The sequence below is a fragment of the Drosophila rhopaloa genome, unplaced genomic scaffold (genome assembly GCF_018152115.1).
Source record: "Drosophila rhopaloa isolate 14029-0021.01 unplaced genomic scaffold, ASM1815211v1 contig_167, whole genome shotgun sequence".
Taxonomy (NCBI): Eukaryota; Metazoa; Arthropoda; class Insecta; order Diptera; family Drosophilidae; genus Drosophila; species Drosophila rhopaloa.
This window is the reverse complement of record NW_025335047.1, coordinates 3,526,334-3,543,697: the sequence shown is the minus strand read 5'-3', so window position 1 is coordinate 3,543,697 and position 17,364 is coordinate 3,526,334. Positions and strand designations below refer to the sequence as shown.

At 41.8% G+C, this 17,364-nt stretch overlaps 4 protein-coding genes across 4 annotated transcripts; 3 read left to right on the top strand and 1 right to left on the bottom strand.

Annotated features, from left to right (window-relative positions):
- Positions 1-856: 856 nt before the first annotated feature.
- LOC108047399 (DBF4-type zinc finger-containing protein 2 homolog) lies at positions 857-2,190 on the top strand. The gene has a single exon (XM_017127554.2). The coding sequence runs from the start codon at positions 981-983 to the stop codon at positions 1,992-1,994; it is 1,014 nt and encodes a 337-aa protein (XP_016983043.1). The 5' UTR covers positions 857-980; the 3' UTR covers positions 1,995-2,190.
- Positions 2,191-2,362: 172 nt separating this feature from the next.
- Positions 2,363-3,393, top strand: LOC108047403 (DBF4-type zinc finger-containing protein 2 homolog). The gene has a single exon (XM_017127557.1). The coding sequence runs from the start codon at positions 2,475-2,477 to the stop codon at positions 3,249-3,251; it is 777 nt and encodes a 258-aa protein (XP_016983046.1). The 5' UTR covers positions 2,363-2,474; the 3' UTR covers positions 3,252-3,393.
- Positions 3,394-5,384: 1,991 nt separating this feature from the next.
- On the top strand, positions 5,385-6,058 carry LOC108047409 (cytochrome b-c1 complex subunit 7). The gene is made up of 2 exons (XM_017127563.2): positions 5,385-5,872; positions 5,937-6,058. Exon 1 carries the CDS (start codon positions 5,498-5,500, stop codon positions 5,831-5,833), a length of 336 nt encoding a protein of 111 aa, XP_016983052.1. The 5' UTR covers positions 5,385-5,497; the 3' UTR covers positions 5,834-5,872; positions 5,937-6,058.
- Positions 6,059-15,979: 9,921 nt separating this feature from the next.
- Positions 15,980-17,140, bottom strand: LOC108047405. The gene has a single exon (XM_017127560.2). It carries the CDS (start codon positions 17,074-17,076, stop codon positions 16,174-16,176), a length of 903 nt encoding a protein of 300 aa, XP_016983049.1. The 5' UTR covers positions 17,077-17,140; the 3' UTR covers positions 15,980-16,173.
- Positions 17,141-17,364: the final 224 nt, after the last annotated feature.

Below are 17,364 nucleotides of genomic sequence, written 5' to 3'. Positions count from 1 at the left end.
GGACAGTGCACTAGTCGTACATTTAAAAAAGAACAAATGAAATTTATATACCTATAACTTTAGGTGTAAGACATAGCTAAATTAAACAAGAAAAGAAGCAAACTTCGGCAAGCCGAAGTTTATATACCCTTGCAGTTATTACAAATCGACTACATTTCGATTTCTATGCCTATATTACTAAAAGGTGGCCCATAACTGGACTTCTGAAGTCCATATCTTTACCAAATTTTATCCGATTTCAAAGTGGCATACCTCTAAAGACTCCTAATTCGATTCTCAAAAAATCTGCATCAAAATTTTTCATTTTAGTATTGGTCTAATTTTTGAACCATTTTCATGTCATTTATTTCCAAGTTTCCGATGTGTTGTTAAAAGGTGGCCCATAACTGGACTTTCAAAGTCCACAACTGTACCAAATTTTGTTCGATTTCAAAGTAGCATAGGATATAGTCGGCCGATATCGGCCGTTCCGACTTATATACTGCGTGCAAGAGAAAGAAGGGTATGTGCAAAGTTTCAATTCAATATCTTTAAAATTGAGAAACTAGTTCGCGTAGAAACAGACAGACGGACAGACGGACAGACAGACATGCTTATATCAACTCAGGAGGTGATCCTGATCAAGAATATATATACTTTATAGGGTCGGAGATGTCTCCTTCACTGCGTTGCACACTTTTGACCAAAATTATAATACCCTCTGCAAGGGTATAAAAAGCCTTTAAAACTAGTATTTTTTAAGTTAGTTTCATATTGCTACGTGATCTTGCAATCGAATCAAAGAACTCGGTTTTCCATGTATCGATCGAAGCCGGCCTGGAACCTTTCGCAATGCTGTCGTCGTGCCGTTAGATCTCATTCAGTATATATTTTCGCTCCGAACAACTTCCAAATTGTACAGCAAAAATTTGAAAAAAAAAATAAAAAAATTTACTATTTTTCTATATAAATTGTATTTTTGGCAAATTTGAGTCAACAAAATGTGTTCGCCGTGCGGTCCATGCAGTCCCTGTGATCCCTGCTGCGGTCCCTTCGAGTGCTCGCCCAAGTGCTACAATGCGGCCCAGTTGGAGGCACTCCCGCAATGTGCTCCCCGCATCCCGCCTCCCTTTCCCAAATGCATCACCGTCCAGCAGCCGCCACGGATGATCTGCAAGAAGCGGGTGGTCTTCACCGAAAAGATTGTGCCGGAGCCGATGGTCGTCAACAGATGCAGGCAGATCACCATTCCGAAGGTGGTGGATGCCACGAGGGTCATCAAGGTGCCAAAGCTGATCTGGGTGTCGCAGATGGTGCGAGAGCCTAGGGTCATCTACTACCCATCGATGATCCCCGATCCTTACGTGGTGTGCTATCCCAAGCGGGTGTGCGAGCCTAGGGAGGTGTGCCAGTCGATTCTGTGCCAACCCAAGCCCCAAACCATCGACATCCCGCCCCCGCGGGAGTACTGCTGCTACCCCAATGGACCCATCAACTACAAGCCGAGTGCCGCCTGCCCACCCTGCCCCATTGGACCATGTGCCCCCGGAGGACCCTGCTGCCCACTGCCTTGCTTCTCCACCAACCAGTATCCCGTCGCCGAGGGCAGGTGTGGACCCTGCGGACCTTGTGGTCCGGGCTGCGGACCCTGCGGACCGCGATGTGGCCCCTGCGGACCTGGTGGCTGTGGACCCTGCGGTCCTTGTGGTCCGAGATGCGGTCCTTGCGGCCCGTGCGCCGTGCCGAACTGCGGGCCCTGCGGCCTCACGATGCCGTCGGGTCCGTTTGTGCCGTCTCCGTTGGGTCCCTGCGCCCCCTGCAATACTTGCGGGCCGTTCGGCAACAGTCCCGCCGGACCTTGCGGCCCCTGCGGACCCTGCTCGCCCCCGTGCCCGTACGAATCGCCGGAGTGCGGGCCCTGCTATCCCTGCGCCCCGACTCCCTGGAACACGCACTGCGGCCCAGTCGGTCCCTGCGGTCCTCAAGTTCCCTGCGGTCCTGGCGGACCCTGCTAGGAACGCCGTCCTGCCGGCGTCCGGATCGCCCTTTGTCAGAAACCAGTGCCCTGTGGACCAACTTGTATATCGAATGCAGATCATCATAACGTTATCGCTGTCTTGCCACAATCCACTACAAAAGTCTATAGTTCACTTTGCCTTGTCAACGCATTGACGACTCATTGGCTGTAAATAAAAATCGGAATTAAGCGCATGTCACTATTCTACTTTTTTGACAGATAAAGCGGGGTCTACTCTTCAAGGGATAAATCCCTGTGGTAATTTTATTTTAAAATTTAAAACCCTAAATTTCTAGTAGGCTTTGCCTTCGCTTGTCAGCCTAGTCATGATGTTTGGTAAGTTAAAGCTGCCATTTCGAAACCAGTTTCGCTTCGACACACTTCCAAATTTCTCTGATCAAATTTTGTACAAAAAAAAATAATTAAATAAATATTTTTATTCAGATCCAACCTTGGTTAATTTTTATAGAATCAAACCATGTGCTCTCCGTGCGGTCCTTGCAGTCCCTGCGATCCCTGCTGCGGTCCCTTCGAGTGCTCGCCCAAGTGCTACAATGCCGCCCAGTTGGAGGCACTGCCGCAATGTGCTCCCCGCATCCCGCCTCCCTTTCCCAAATGCATCACCGTCCAGCAGCCACCGCGCATGATCTGCAAGAAGCGGGTGGTCTTCACGGAGAAGATTGTGCCGGAGCCGATGGTGGTCAACAGATGCAGGCAGATCACCATTCCGAAAGTGGTGGATGCCACGAGGGTCATCAAGGTGCCAAAGCTGATCTGGGTGTCGCAGATGGTGCGAGAGCCTAGGGTCATCTACTACCCATCGATGATCCCCGATCCTTACGTGGTGTGCTATCCCAAGCGGGTGTGCGAGCCCAGGGAGGTGTGCCAGTCGATCCTGTGTCAGCCCAAGCCCCAAACCATCGACATCCCACCCCCGAGGGAGTACTGCTGCTACCCCAATGGACCCATCAACTACAAGCCGAGTGCCGCCTGTCCACCCTGCCCCATTGGACCATGTGCCCCCGGAGGACCCTGCTGCCCACTGCCCTGCTTCTCCACCTGCCAATACCCCGTCGCCGAGGGCAGGTGCGGACCTTGTGGACCGTGTGGACCAGGATGCGGACCTTGTGGACCGTGTGGACCAGGATGCGGCCCCTGCGGACCGGGTTGCGGACCATGCGGACCCTGCGGACCCTACGGCTGCGGTCCATGCGGACCAGGATCTTGCGGCTTCGGTCCTTGTGGACCTTGCTAAGGCGGGCAGCAAAAATGTACATAACGTATGCCAAAACCATCCTGTGACGCCCCTACGTTTTGGAAGTCTGCAACCAAATATATGCCAGTCCAAAATAGAATCTGCAAGTTTCGTATAATAAAGAAGTGCGTTTGATACAATATTTTGACAGCCTTTATTTTTGGGGAAATCAACAGTGAGTTCTTTAAATAGGGCTCTGATATGCGAAATATATGGAATTTTTAATAAAATACTAGTACCTTTGTCGAATATAAGAAAATATGTATTCTTCTTTCAACAGGTTTTTATGGGAAAATGTTTTAAGCATGCTACTTTTTTATAGAATGAAAATAATGCAATCCAGTTTAAAGAGTATTGATGTCGGAAGAACAGGTAAGCATTTCTTGTCATTAAAAACAAGAAAGGAAAGCTAACTTCGGGCGGAGCCGAAGTTGATATACCCTTGCAGAATACTCTGTAAATTATATTCTCCAAAATTATTCATATGATGCATTCTTAATACTCATAAAAAATCCGAACTTCCTAGCTTTAACAACAACAAAGTTATGGCATTTCCAATCGTTCAGTTATATGGTAGCTATAGGATATAGTCCGCCGATTCTTATGAAATTTGGTAGGTCGGATTGATTGGCCAAATATAACACCCACAGAAAATCCCAAATTCCTAACTTTACAAACACCAAAGTTATGGCATTTCCGATCAATCAGTTATATGGCAGCTATAGGATATAGTCGGCCGATCCTTATGAAATTTGGTAGGTCGGATTGATTGGCCAAAAATAAAATCCATAGAAAATCCCAACTTCCTAACTTAACAAACACCAAAGTTATGGCATTTCCGATCAATCAGTTATATGGCAGCTATAGGATATAGTCGGCCGATCCTTATGAAATTTGGTGGGTCGGATTGATTGGCCAAATATAAAACCCATAGAAAATCCCAACTTTCTAACTTTACAAACACCAAAGTTATGGCATTTCCGATCAATCAGTTATATGGCAGCTATAGGATATAGTCGGCCGATCCTTATGAAATTTGGTAGGTCGGATTGATTGGCCAAATATAAAACCCATAGAAAATTCCTAACTTTACAAACACCAAAGTTATGGCATTTCCGATCAATCAGTTATATGGCAGCTATAGGATATAGTCGGCCGATCCTTATGAAATTTGGTAGGTCGGATTGATTGGCCAAAAATAAAATCCATAGAAAATCCCAACTTCCTAACTTAACAAACACCAAAGTTATGGCATTTCCGATCAATCAGTTATATGGCAGCTATAGGATATAGTCGGCCGATCCTTATGAAATTTGCTAGGTCGGATTGATTGGCCAAAAATAAAATCCATAGAAAATCCCAACTTCCTAACTTAACAAACACCAAAGTTATGGCATTTCCGATCAATCAGTTATATGGCAGCTATAGGATATAGTCGGCCGATCCTTATGAAATTTGGTGGGTCGGATTGATTGGCCAAATATAAAACCCATAGAAAATCCCAACTTTCTAACTTTACAAACACCAAAGTTATGGCATTTCCGATCAATCAGTTATATGGCAGCTATAGGATATAGTCGGCCGATCCTTATGAAATTTGGTAGGTCGGATTGATTGGCCAAATATAAAACCCATAGAAAATCCCAACTTCCTAACTTTACAAACACGAAAGTTATGGCATTTCCGATCAATCAGTTATATGGCAGCTATAGGATATAGTCGGCCGATCCCGGCCGTTCCGACTTATATACTGCGTGCAAAGGAAAGAAGGGTGTGTGCAAAGTTTCAATCCGATAGCTTTAAAACTGAGAGACTAGTTTGCGTAGAAACAGACAGACGGACAGACGGACAGACGGACAGACGGACAGACGGACATGGCTATATCAACTCAGGAGGTGATCCTGATCAAGAATATATATACTTTATAGGGTCGGAGATGTCTCCTTCACTGCGTTGCACACTTTTGACCAAAATTATAATACCCTCTGCAAGGGTATAAAAATCGATATCCTAAAGAAACTCTCATGTTAAATTGGTTTACATTTTAGGGGGACAACTCTATGATAGGACAACCGGCTTTAAAAAATTTGATATTTTTATAACAACCCATATATGGTCACTACAAAAAGAGAATATTAAACAAATTGTTCAAATTTGTCACTGAGTAAATTGTCAGCTCTATTTCAACCAGGCATAGCTAACATAAAAACCAGCAACTTTCTAAATTTGTTCTTTTATCGTAAATCATGTCGAAGTATATGGCCAGAGTGGGTCCTGCGGTTTTCTCCAAGCTGGGCAAATGGGCCTACGAAATGTCCGGATTCAATCAATACGGTCTGCATCGCGACGATTGTCTTTATGAGAACGAGGATGTGGCAGAGGCAGTGCGTCGCCTGCCCCGCAAAATGTACGATGAGCGAAACTATCGCATTCTACGGGCACTCCACTTGTCCATGACCAAAACGATCCTGCCCAAGGAGCAGTGGACCAAGTACGAGGAGGACATCAAGTACTTGGAGCCCTACCTAAATGAAGTGGTAAAGGAGCGGGAGGAACGCGAGGAGTGGAACAAAACTCATTGAAAATCAGTGTACTTATAAAACATAGTACTTCAAAATGAGGTATTACAAATTTAAATCATTAATTTCTTTATATAAACATTAATCAATATTTTAACAACTACAGGTGCACCGTGGTCTGTAAACAGTTGCAAGTAATAAACCAAACTAATAATCAAAAAACTAAGACCATTAAGACTATGTTCAAATGCATTCACTTTTAAAATAAAATATTGCTTTAATATCATATTTAAAAAATTAGCTTACTCTCAGTTTAATTTTAGCCCGTCTCTCAAAATCAACATCCGATTTAAAATCCTTTTCGATCCCCTGGAATGTCAATGCAAATAATTTTCGCATTCATTGCATTGGCATAAATGCAATATATGAAATTCATTAACAGCGAAAACAATACAAATTAGTGCGAGGGGGCGTGACCCAGCCGATGAACACGTGTACGCCGCCCTCCGAATTTAAAATGGTAGGGGGCGTGGCAGCGTCGGAGGCAAACAAAATGCGTATGCATGGCCCGCACATCCTGTCAATCCTCGTATACTTATGCGCATCCTGTTTAAAATGCAGCAAACAGCAACAATGCAGCTGCAGTGGCAGATGCAGATGCATACTCGCGGCCCAACATTTATATCTGCATCTCTGCCGCTGTCTGATTGTTCTGGCGCTGCCGTTCGACCGGAAGAAATTATTGTTATTCGAATTGATCTGCCATAGTTTCGATGTTGTCCAGTGCGATAGGCAATGCCGCTGCCACCGAAGCGATATCGCTGCGTCTGCGGCCAGTAAATGCCGGAGTTCTGATAACGTCAACGCAGGAGAGTGCAGCGAGCGATATTGGTACCCTATAGTTGTTGCGAGTTTGGGTATATATGGTATTCATGAAAAATACATTTTTAAAAAAATGGTAAACCATTCGAAGTGCTACGAAGGACTTGTAAATGTGTCTAAAAGTATTCAGTGAAAGAGCAAGTGGTCTATCGTGATAATTTCATGAAACTTTGGTTTTCAAAATATAATATATGAATGGACACTTTTAGACACCTTTATTAGTATTTTAAAAGCTAAAGCAATATCTACACCACCTCCATATTTTAAAAGATTTAATTGTTATACAAAACAAGAATAGAAATTTATGACAAGTCAGTTAAGGAACTATAAGAAAAATTAATAAGATCAAGTTATTATTTAGAATTAGAGAAAAATTAAAAAAAAAAAACCAAACAAAATTTTAAAACTTGGGCAATGTTAGTAACAGGATATTTCTTGGAATGATCCGGCGTTTATGGCCCTTTTTCTTGTTTTTTTTCCATACCGCCATCGTTCGCGTTATTTATTTGCGCTCACATATGCATAAATAACGGGGGGCGGGCGGCAATCCCACCCACCCAACACACAAATGCCCAACTGCCGCTTGTACAATAAATTGCAAAAATATTATTTTATCAACAATAATTAATTAAATGCACTTAATTGCGTGCCGCAGTCGCAGTTGCTGTTGCAGTGTTGTTGCTCGGTTTTAATTTTTTTATTTATTTTTGTTGCCTTATTTTTGTGTATATTTTCAGCTTGTCCCCTGTTCGACCTTGTTTTTATGCAGCTGCTACTGATGTGGGCGGGTTGGCGCTGGATGGGTGGTATCTGAAACATGGTCATCTGCATGCATATGCTTGAGCAGCGTTGTAAGTAGCCATGTAAGTGGACAAGTGGCCAACCGTCCTCGCTCACCATTTTTCCCTTTCGACCGAAACTCTTTCTGCGATTTATGCGTATTTTTAAGCGGCATTAAGTGCGCGTTAACATCTTATGAAGCCGGCAACGGCAACAATAAATTATTGCAGCAACAGCAGCAACATCTGGATGGCCATTAACCGCCCCGAAACAAATGCTAATTGACGAGTGCCAGAAAATGTGCTTTAAAAAAAAGCGGTAAGTCGCCCTGAAAGCTTAATGAGTTGTGCAGCTAATTGGGGAACTGCAACTGCAACAGCAACAGCAGCAGAAGTTGCAGCTGCAACCTGCAACATCTCGAGCTGTTTCATTTGCATTGTTATTGCGGCAAGTTGGAGGGCTTGGTTTCGGTTTGTTAATGAAGTTTGTCGGCCGACATGCGGCAGGGAGAAATATTATGCATACGCCATGTTGGCCAAAAGTTTTACAAATCCTGTCCTGTCCTGTGCTATCCCTTCCTTTCCTTTTCCCGGCCATGGACACTGCACGTTCTTTGGACACATTTAGTCTGAGGATATGTGTGTGTGTGTGTTTGAGTGTGTATGGTAATTTACAATCCCCTGCGCATGCAATGTACACATGCCTGCACGTGTATGAGTAAATTGTTAAATTTATACACAAAAGCAACGCTGCGCTGCAACTGCCAAAGTAATTTGCGATAAGTGCGTCAGATTCTTTGGGGAATTTTCGACCAGCAACCACAGAAGCAGCATCACCATCGCCGAAAACAGCAACTACGACAACAACTACGACAATAATAATGCAACCGCAACAACAAGTGAAGTAAAAAGTGAATATTTATTCGGTTTTGTGAGGGGTCCGCCAGCATAAACGAAACTGTAATGCCCTGCGATCAGGCGTTAAGATTAAAGCCTTCTCGCTTTGGGGAAAATTAAGTTTAGCTGCACTTTGATTAAAGAACTTCTTTCGGGGTGTTTTTGAGTTCACTGTTCTGCAATTACCTTTGAAGAGGGGAAAGGAAATAAGGAGTTATTCGATTACATTATCCACAGTGCGTTTCAAAAATAGTATTCAAATGTAATAAATGTTCAAAAATATGTTGGAATAATAATAAAACTAATAGAGCAAAGTTAAATTTGTCATAAGCCTATAGAAGAAATATTTTAAGGAAGCATCACATTAGAGATACTGAATTTCTTTTAATTAAGAAACACACTGCCTATAAATGTAGTTTCAAATGTATTTTTATGGAACCCAGTTAAATAACTCATAAGAATTAATAATATACAGATCTGAAACGTACTGTCCATAAAAATATTTATAGAGATGTCCAAGAGACATTGGCCATCAGGCAACTTCTGGCCAAGCCAAGATGGAAGTCGGCTCAAAAATCCAACGCACATTTCATTTGCGGCTTGTCCTGCCCACCACAACTCCACATGTGTGTGTGTGTTGGCCAGAGTATCTGTGTGCGGCTCCCTTCTGTAAATAAGTCCTTAAATATATGTGTGTGTAAAAAAAGGCAATTTGTATTTCAGCGTGTGCTTTTTTTCAGCGCTGCCCCGCAATGCTGTAATAATAAATTGCATAAAAGTATGCAATGAAAATAAAAATGCCAGTGCGTAATTAATGAGTCAAGGTGGTGTCATATGGTGCTTACCCACACACACACACACACACATACCAACACACACACACACTCTGAAGGGAGATGGAGACATGCGACTTTGCTGTACATTGCGTGTTAAGTCGCGTATTTCATGGCGTTTATTTATTATGCACAAAGTGCCACCAGAAACGGGGCAGGAGGATAACTCCCCTTCCAGTCAACGGCTCAGCAAAATTATTGACTCAATTTGTAAGCTTGCACAGCAACAAACGCAGATAGCGGGGCAATAACACACACATACACCTGGGGCCAAGACAATAGATATGCCGAAATCTTCCTTAAGGTAATCTCTTGGCGTAAAAGCTTTACAGTCTCTTCTATTTTAGTTTTATATTGTAACAGTTGTGACTTGTTGAAACTGGATTTTTGTGAGATATAGTTCTGCTGCTTGAATTATAAGCAAAGAGGTATGTTGCTTTATTTTGTTTTTTGGATTAAGGATTAGAAAATTTATGGAAATGGTCAATCACACATAGAAGCGTAGAGTTAAGTAAGTCTAGAGTTTAAGTAGGATAGTCTTAGTGCTATTTTTTCGACCGCCACTGTGCTCACACTCGCACACTCGAGAGGCGTACGTGTGTAAGCCCCGCAGGCGCGTTAATTGCTTATGGGGCGCACATTATTCAGCTGTCATTCGGCAAATGGCAAGCGCAATTCCCTATCCCTGCGATTCTCCTGGTCGAGAAGAAGAAATGGCCAAAGTTGCGGCTTTGGCAAACAATTAGGCAGCTAATTTGCAGCGGCTAAAAGGGCTGGGCGCGACCTAATCCTGTCTTTTCGGGCAGGAGACATGAAAGTGGAGAAGCAGAGTCAGGGACGCTGTCAGTCAGTCAGGCGGTCGCTGGCGAGAGAGGGACTCGGAATTTGGTATGAAATTTGGGCCAGCAGCTAAATCACTGCCAAATCCTTTTGACAAATACGCACACAAGGACGCCCAGACACAACTAAGCTGGGCGCTACTGACTGCTGCTGCCTGCTGAGCTGAAAGGAAACGGAAACACGCTAATATGGCAAGTTATTCAAAAGGCATTCCTGATCGAGATAAATGCACTTGCCGAAGCTCAGCTGATGTTGCACGGGAAAAAAGAAAATGCCTTCGAAAATGCATCTTAAATATCTTAACATATCGATGTAAGTCGATCAGTGCAAAAGTTATCATTGGATTTTAAGTACAATCAAGAAGGTAAATCGAACCTCGAGCTTGTATTTCTCCAAATTTTAACATATATGATTGAATCCACTTTGAATAACTAAATCCATTTTATATCATGTAAAAATAGTATCCCAAAAACTTGTAGAATATTTTACCTACATTACTTTAATCCAAATTAATATTTTGCTCAGTGTGAAAATGTGACTCGAAGAGCTGCCAGCGATGCGTTGTCAACTGAGTGCTCGCCTGTCAACACACCGAAAACTAAAAAGGTGACAAGGACAAAGCGCTCCCTACGCGGCTGTGGTTAACTGCAAGGATGTGTGGATGTCAGGACACTGGGATAGTGGGATAGTGGGATACTAGGATGCCAGCACATGGCAGCTGTCATGCGTGCAATGGAATGGCTCCGATTTCTGGAGCCGGGGATCCGCGGCTTACGGCTAAGTGGCAAAAGTTGCAGTGCTGCATACACAGAAAACTATTTTAAGGCCCGGAAAAAGCATATCTTATAATATATGTTTTAGTCATAATATAGGTAATAATATAACTTTATGCTCTTATTAAGAATAAAACACCTAAACTTGCATTAAATCCTGTTGGTGCTATTAATTGATTGCAATACTTGAGTGCAGTTTTTATGTAATCAAAACTAATGAGATTTTTTTTGAGTGACCTAGGGCATCCATCAGGCAAAGGCAGCCTCATCCTGGTCTGCATCCGCATCCGTATCCGCATCAGAGGAAGCCGTCTCTTGTCAGCCGTAATTTACGCGCATTCACGGTCGCTCCGCTCGCAAATGGCAAACAAAAGACTTAGACACATGGCGGGGTGACAGGAGCCTCAAATCGTTTTGATTTTGCACACACGTCACTGATTCAAAGAAGGACTCTCCGTGGAAGGCGGATGACGCCACATGACAGAGGCTCCACTGACTCCAAGATGCGCTGAAGTTGCGCGAAAATAGTAAATGAAGCCTGCCGACGACGGTTGAATGCGAATAATGAAAAGTTGAATTTGCAAATGATTTGAGTCATTGATGTTGAAGAACAAAGGGAGAAATCAGCCTGAAATAGAGGATGCAATGACTTTCACGAAAGTTATTTAAGTTTTACCAAATTCACAGATGCAAATGGAATTATGGTAAAATAATATTAATTGCAGAGATTTCCTTGAATCGAAATTAATGTGAAAATTATTCATTACAACTAAAAAGCAACAAATAAAGGTTTACAAAACCACAAGGAACTACGGTATAATTAAATCAAAAATAATATGAAAATGATTCATTACAACCAAAACAATTACAATTAATTGAGTTGAAATCATGTAATTAAAAAATACTCAAATTCTTGACCTATGCCGAAATTCAACCAATTACAGATTTTGATTTAGTTACGTTAATAGCTGATACATTTCCAGGCCCTGTAAAATTCATATCATTTAACTCAATTAAAAATACAAATCTGAATGCATTCTAAATAAACAGTAATTAGAATTATTCTTAAAATTAATTATGTGTAAAGGCAAACCAAAATGGTCATTAACTTGTGATTTCTGACTTCATTTAGTTTAAGTTTTCTTGAATAAATAGATTAGATAATTTTTCCAAATAATCTCAATGTTTAACCAAATTAAGCTAATTACATTGTTTGAACAATCATTTTACTCGAGCCCCAAAACATTGTAGCAGCCAAAATACAAATCTCATTTGGTCTGCCATTTGTAATGATAACAATTTAATCCAATAGAAAATAGTTTTGTGAGCTTGCGAATACCCATGGAACATGACGTGCCTGGATAGCAAAATCAATTCTTCCCCACACACACACAAGTAAATTGTGAGGGTGTGCCAAACAGGTGATCATTAGATTTGGCAAGTCGCAAACGATTCGCAACGTATTTACTACATTGAATCGACATTATTACGGAATGGCTGGCTGAATTGAATTGAATTATTATAACAGTTTCTGTTGTCATCGCTGCCAAGCGGTGTTGGTATTGGTGTGTGTGTGTGTGTGTATCTCTGTGTTCGCGCGTCAATAATGTGCCTTTATGTATCTCTGTATCTGTGGCTGGCAAGTACGTGACAGACGCGGTTTGGCGCGATTAAATTACGTTTATGATTATATTTTGTTACAAACACAATGCCATCACACACACACACACACGCAAACACACTGTCATAAACAAATGACACACACACTAGCACACAAACTCAATCAAGAGGGCCATGTCACATTGTATTGAAGTGAAAATGGTTAACAATTGCGGCGGGAACAACAACAATGCTCCATTGATGCATGTTCGTGATGGATTTTCCTATTAAACGTTCACCGCGTCCAACTAAACAAAAGCCTTAATTGAATTTTAATTTAATCAAGAGGGGGTTTGCACTGCGGGAAACGCACCAGTTAAAATCTAAAGCAACAAAAAAAATTTAAGTTAATTAAAAGTGTTAAATTCCATGGACTCTATATTTATATATGATTTTTAGGGATTGGTGCCATTTACAAATAGGCTTTGGCTAAAGTAACAGTGACATTGGTCTTTCAAAATCACAATGAATGTTGATCACAAATGTTTAGTAAAATGTTAATAATTCAGCAACATATTTTCTCAGAATATTTATTAAGCATTAATAAATGGCTAATGAACTTAAGCATTCTATAACAAAATCAGATTTAAAATATATTTTTGAAGTACATATATAACTATAAATATATCTTTCTATCAAAGTTTATATCCAGTTACTCCTTGTTTCTGCTGACTTTGTAACCGTTTTCTTCTCTTAGCTTTTTCTCTCTGCAATCTTAATTTTACCCATCCACTTTGACAACCACGAGATTAACCGCACTTTATGCAAATGGGCTGCTCAAACACTTCTGGCAATCTCAACACTTTCGTGCTCCAAGGAGCCACTTGAACTGCACCTCGAAGTCAACCTCTCGATGCTTTCGTCTCATCTTCGCATCGGCCTCCTGGCATTAAATATCATTCCGGCTGACGCTTACTGCTTATTGCAAACGGGGAAAACAGGGCAACAAAGGATATCGCAGTGGTGCTTAAACATAATATGAAATTAATAACAATCATACGCCACGTTGCCCGCCTGCCAGCCCGTCTGCCTTTTCCGCTTTGCCATTTGCCACTGACAGGCGCATTTGGGTTCATAAGTTCTGTTCGCGAAGATTTCTAAAACTGTCAGAAATTGCAGTAAAATTACGGAGGACATCGGAGGGGAAGGGCGAATCGGTGGAGCGCAGCTGCCAGAACGCTTATTAAAATATAAATATGCTAAAACAAAAAGCGCGTGCGGACGCCAAATGGACGAAGGGCTTTTTCGCCCAGCGAGAAAAGAAAACAAAACAACAGAACGCAACGCAACACGGAGAGCACCGGGCAAAGTTAAAAAACTAAAGTTTTATACTATAAAATAATTTCAACTACTTGAAATAAGCACGCGCGCCGAGTGCGAAGGGGGAAATCTCGAACTGAAAAAAATAAAGAAACAAAAAGCGAAAACAAAAATTTACTACACAACACAACTAAAGTGGAAATTTCATGCGCGCTGTGGAAACTTTAGCACTTTCGCCCACCGCCACCGCCCGGAAAACTCCATCTCCATCTCCATCCCCCGGAGAACTCTGACAACCAACAACTACTACCAACCATGCCAAGTAGCCAAGGCAGAAAGCAAAGTTGTTCCTTGCAAACAATGCGCAGTTATTCTTTTGGCGAATTTCGGACCAAGGTTATTTCGATATGTATTATGCAGAACGCTGCCCGAGCTAAGGAATCTGCGTTACGGAAAATATTTAAAAACAAACTGTAGCAGCAGCAACAGCAGCAGCATTCCATGGACTTGGCTAATACATTTTTGATGGACTGCAGGGCGGTCCTGTGGGCTCTCGGCTATCATTCGATTTTCATTAGTGAATGCACACAAAGAATAACAACTTTGGAACGAGCGAATGCATTTGAAGCGCAATTAGGTAAACATTCTGGAACGGCCTGCTCGGAGGAGAGGCTTTGCAACCACTCCAACAATCAATCAATTAGCCAATTAGTCGGCAAACCCATCACGCTCATCAATTCCCATGCAAAACTAACTAATTTGCGCACACAGCTAATCAAATTTAATTAAGACATCCAGTAAACATCGTGGCAAGCCGAGAACCAAAGGCTTTACGCATACGCCTCCTTTTACCTGGGCAACAATTTGGGCTAAATAAGTAGTGGCAAGGTACTATGAAATTAAAAGTTTTTAAATCAGATTCAAATTAATTGATAAAAAATGTACATCATGGCGTATACTTAATATTGTGACATATTATACAGCGTATACTTAATATCAAATATAATATTTCTCAATATTCACCGCATTCATAAAAGAAGAGTCCAATTTGCATGTTGGCTTTATTTATTATATTATACTTAAATCAACCTAAACATAAAACTAGGTTTTTATATTTTCATATAATATTTCTAAATACTCATAGAACAATTATACAATAATGTTTAAGCTGCTTAAACTTTATGAGGCAGCAGTGCCTACTTACACTACATTAACCGCAACTGTACCGAAAGCAATCTATGGGGCTTGAAGCCCATTGTCTGTTTGATTTACCGGTGAAATATGGTCTTTGTACACGAAAGCAGGCCAAACTAAACTCGTTTCAAGTCCAAACATTTTCGGTTATCAATGCAAATGCGTTGCGTGGTTGCTCGGCCCCAAAAAGTGGGCTCCACCGCAAAAAGGCTTACCTGCAGACAATGCGTGCCACGCCCCCGCGGCATTCATCGGTCGTATATATAGGATACTCCCTGGCCATGGTCGTTGTGCTTTTGTTCGAAACTTTGAGCCCCGGTGTTACCTGCCACCGCCTGCAGTTGCGTTTGGGTGAAAAAATGGGTTTGGGGCTGGCGTTGCCGTTGCCGTTGGCACATTCTGCCGAATCGGTCGGACCTCGGGCAATTTTAGAGTTCTTTTATTACCAACTTGTTAGCTGTTTATTTGGCGCATTATTGACTCAACCGCTACCCGCCGAAAACCCCAAGCAATTCCAGGAATACGCCTAGTGCGGACCCGGATCCGGATACGAAACCGTGCGTTTAGATAATCAACTAAGCACTTCATTATTCCGTCCGGGAAACGGGGGGTGCAAAGTGCCCTCCCCCTTCGAGTGAATAGGAATATGTGCGAAAATCCTCTGGTTTATTTCGCGCATTTTCCATGCACGCGTTTTCGTTTGCTTTCCTCCCTTTTTTTTAATTGAATGATAAAACATCGCTGCACAGCCTATTCCGATTCGCAGTAAGAGGCATTAATTTAGATTAGCGAAACGAAAAGTGCGAGTTGAATGTTCTCAACAGGCTTTCTGTGTGTAAATAGTTGTTGAAAGCCCCAGCCCTTTGCATCAGATTGCATGCATTAGATAGTGGGCAAAAGTCCTATAAATGTGCTAAGTGAAAGGTTGCCTAATAGTCAAGGATGCCATTACATTTTGAATTACATTAAATAGGTTGAGATATGAGTGTAATGTAGGTATGGAGAATACATGTAAAACGGAAGAATATAAAGGATTATGATATCGAAATGCCGGCATATTATTTTAATATTTAAATAATATACTGTTTCAAATATAGTAGCAATTGTTTTTAAGCATTGTTTAATAGAAATATAATGGTTGGAAATTAAAACACTAAGTTGTATGAAAATGTAAGTAAAGACATTTTAACATTTAGTTAAGACAAAGTGCTTAAATACTTAAGGGACAAACTATAATCTCACTTCACTGCCATTATTATGGATATTTCCTTTATTCAGTTCACACTTCAGTTACCAAATATAATCCCCACCGGAAAGATGATAATCTTCCGCTCGCCTTTTATGACCAGCGTTTCGTAGTGATAACCACGTTTCATACAGGCACTGTATTTGCGCAACTCGAATGACTTTTTGATGGGCTCCATGTCCACACTAAAACAGTTGACCTTGAAGGTATCGATGCCACTCATCAAGCCCACCACTTCAAAGACGCTCGACACCCGCTCGTTCCAAATGCTAACCGATGCAATGGGCAGGGGATATTCCTTTCGATAGATCTGAGTGGCCTCAAAGGGGGTTCGAAAAATGTGTAATGTTATAATGCCGGTGGGTCCCTCGCCCAGAAATTTGTGTGGAATATCCCGAACCAACATGGGCGTGGCATCGGGCATTACAATATCAGGTGGTCCAACTACAGTTTTTGGTTTCAGTTCGGCAATCTTGAGCAGAGTGCGTTTATAGCAGGGGTGATCGGCAACCCTGGAGTCCAATGGTTTCATCAGAGTGACCACTCGACATTCGAGTTCTTCTATCAGGCTTTCCTGCACCAGAAGTACGGCCACCGCATCCAAGGCAAAGGGATCCTGTAGAGATTCGACGAGGTGATGAAGGGCACAATTGAGATCGCCATCCGGGAAAATAACCATCATGCAGGGTGCATTCCAGGCGTACTTGGGTTCTGCTTTTTCAGACAGCTCTGGTTCCTCATCCTCTTCAGTTTCAGCTACCGATTCAGTCTGCTCCTCATCACCTTCCTCCTCATACTCTATGTTTCCATAACTTTCGGTCTCTTGCTTCAAGTTTTCCTCCACGATATCAGGCAATGTTATCCTGTTGACCACAACACTAGGTAAGATTTGTACCATTTCCCGCGTTATTACCGGATTGACTAATACATAATTGTCAGCCATAATTTAAACACACATTTGATAATTTCGAATGTTGCAAGAATATAATTTATAATTCCGTTGTGCTCTTAAATTAAAAGAATACTATGATGTGAATTTCTCCAGGAGCTCTGTCATATTTTTCTTTTACTGCAACGACACTCAATAAACTAACCAAATTCAATTCAAACTCTAAACAGTTTATTTTATGTGCTGAATAAGTTTATAATCGTTCCATTAAAACCAGTTTGTGCCTTTGATAAATATAAAACTCGATTAGCCAGAGCTTTTCCACTCTAACTTTGTTGTTTT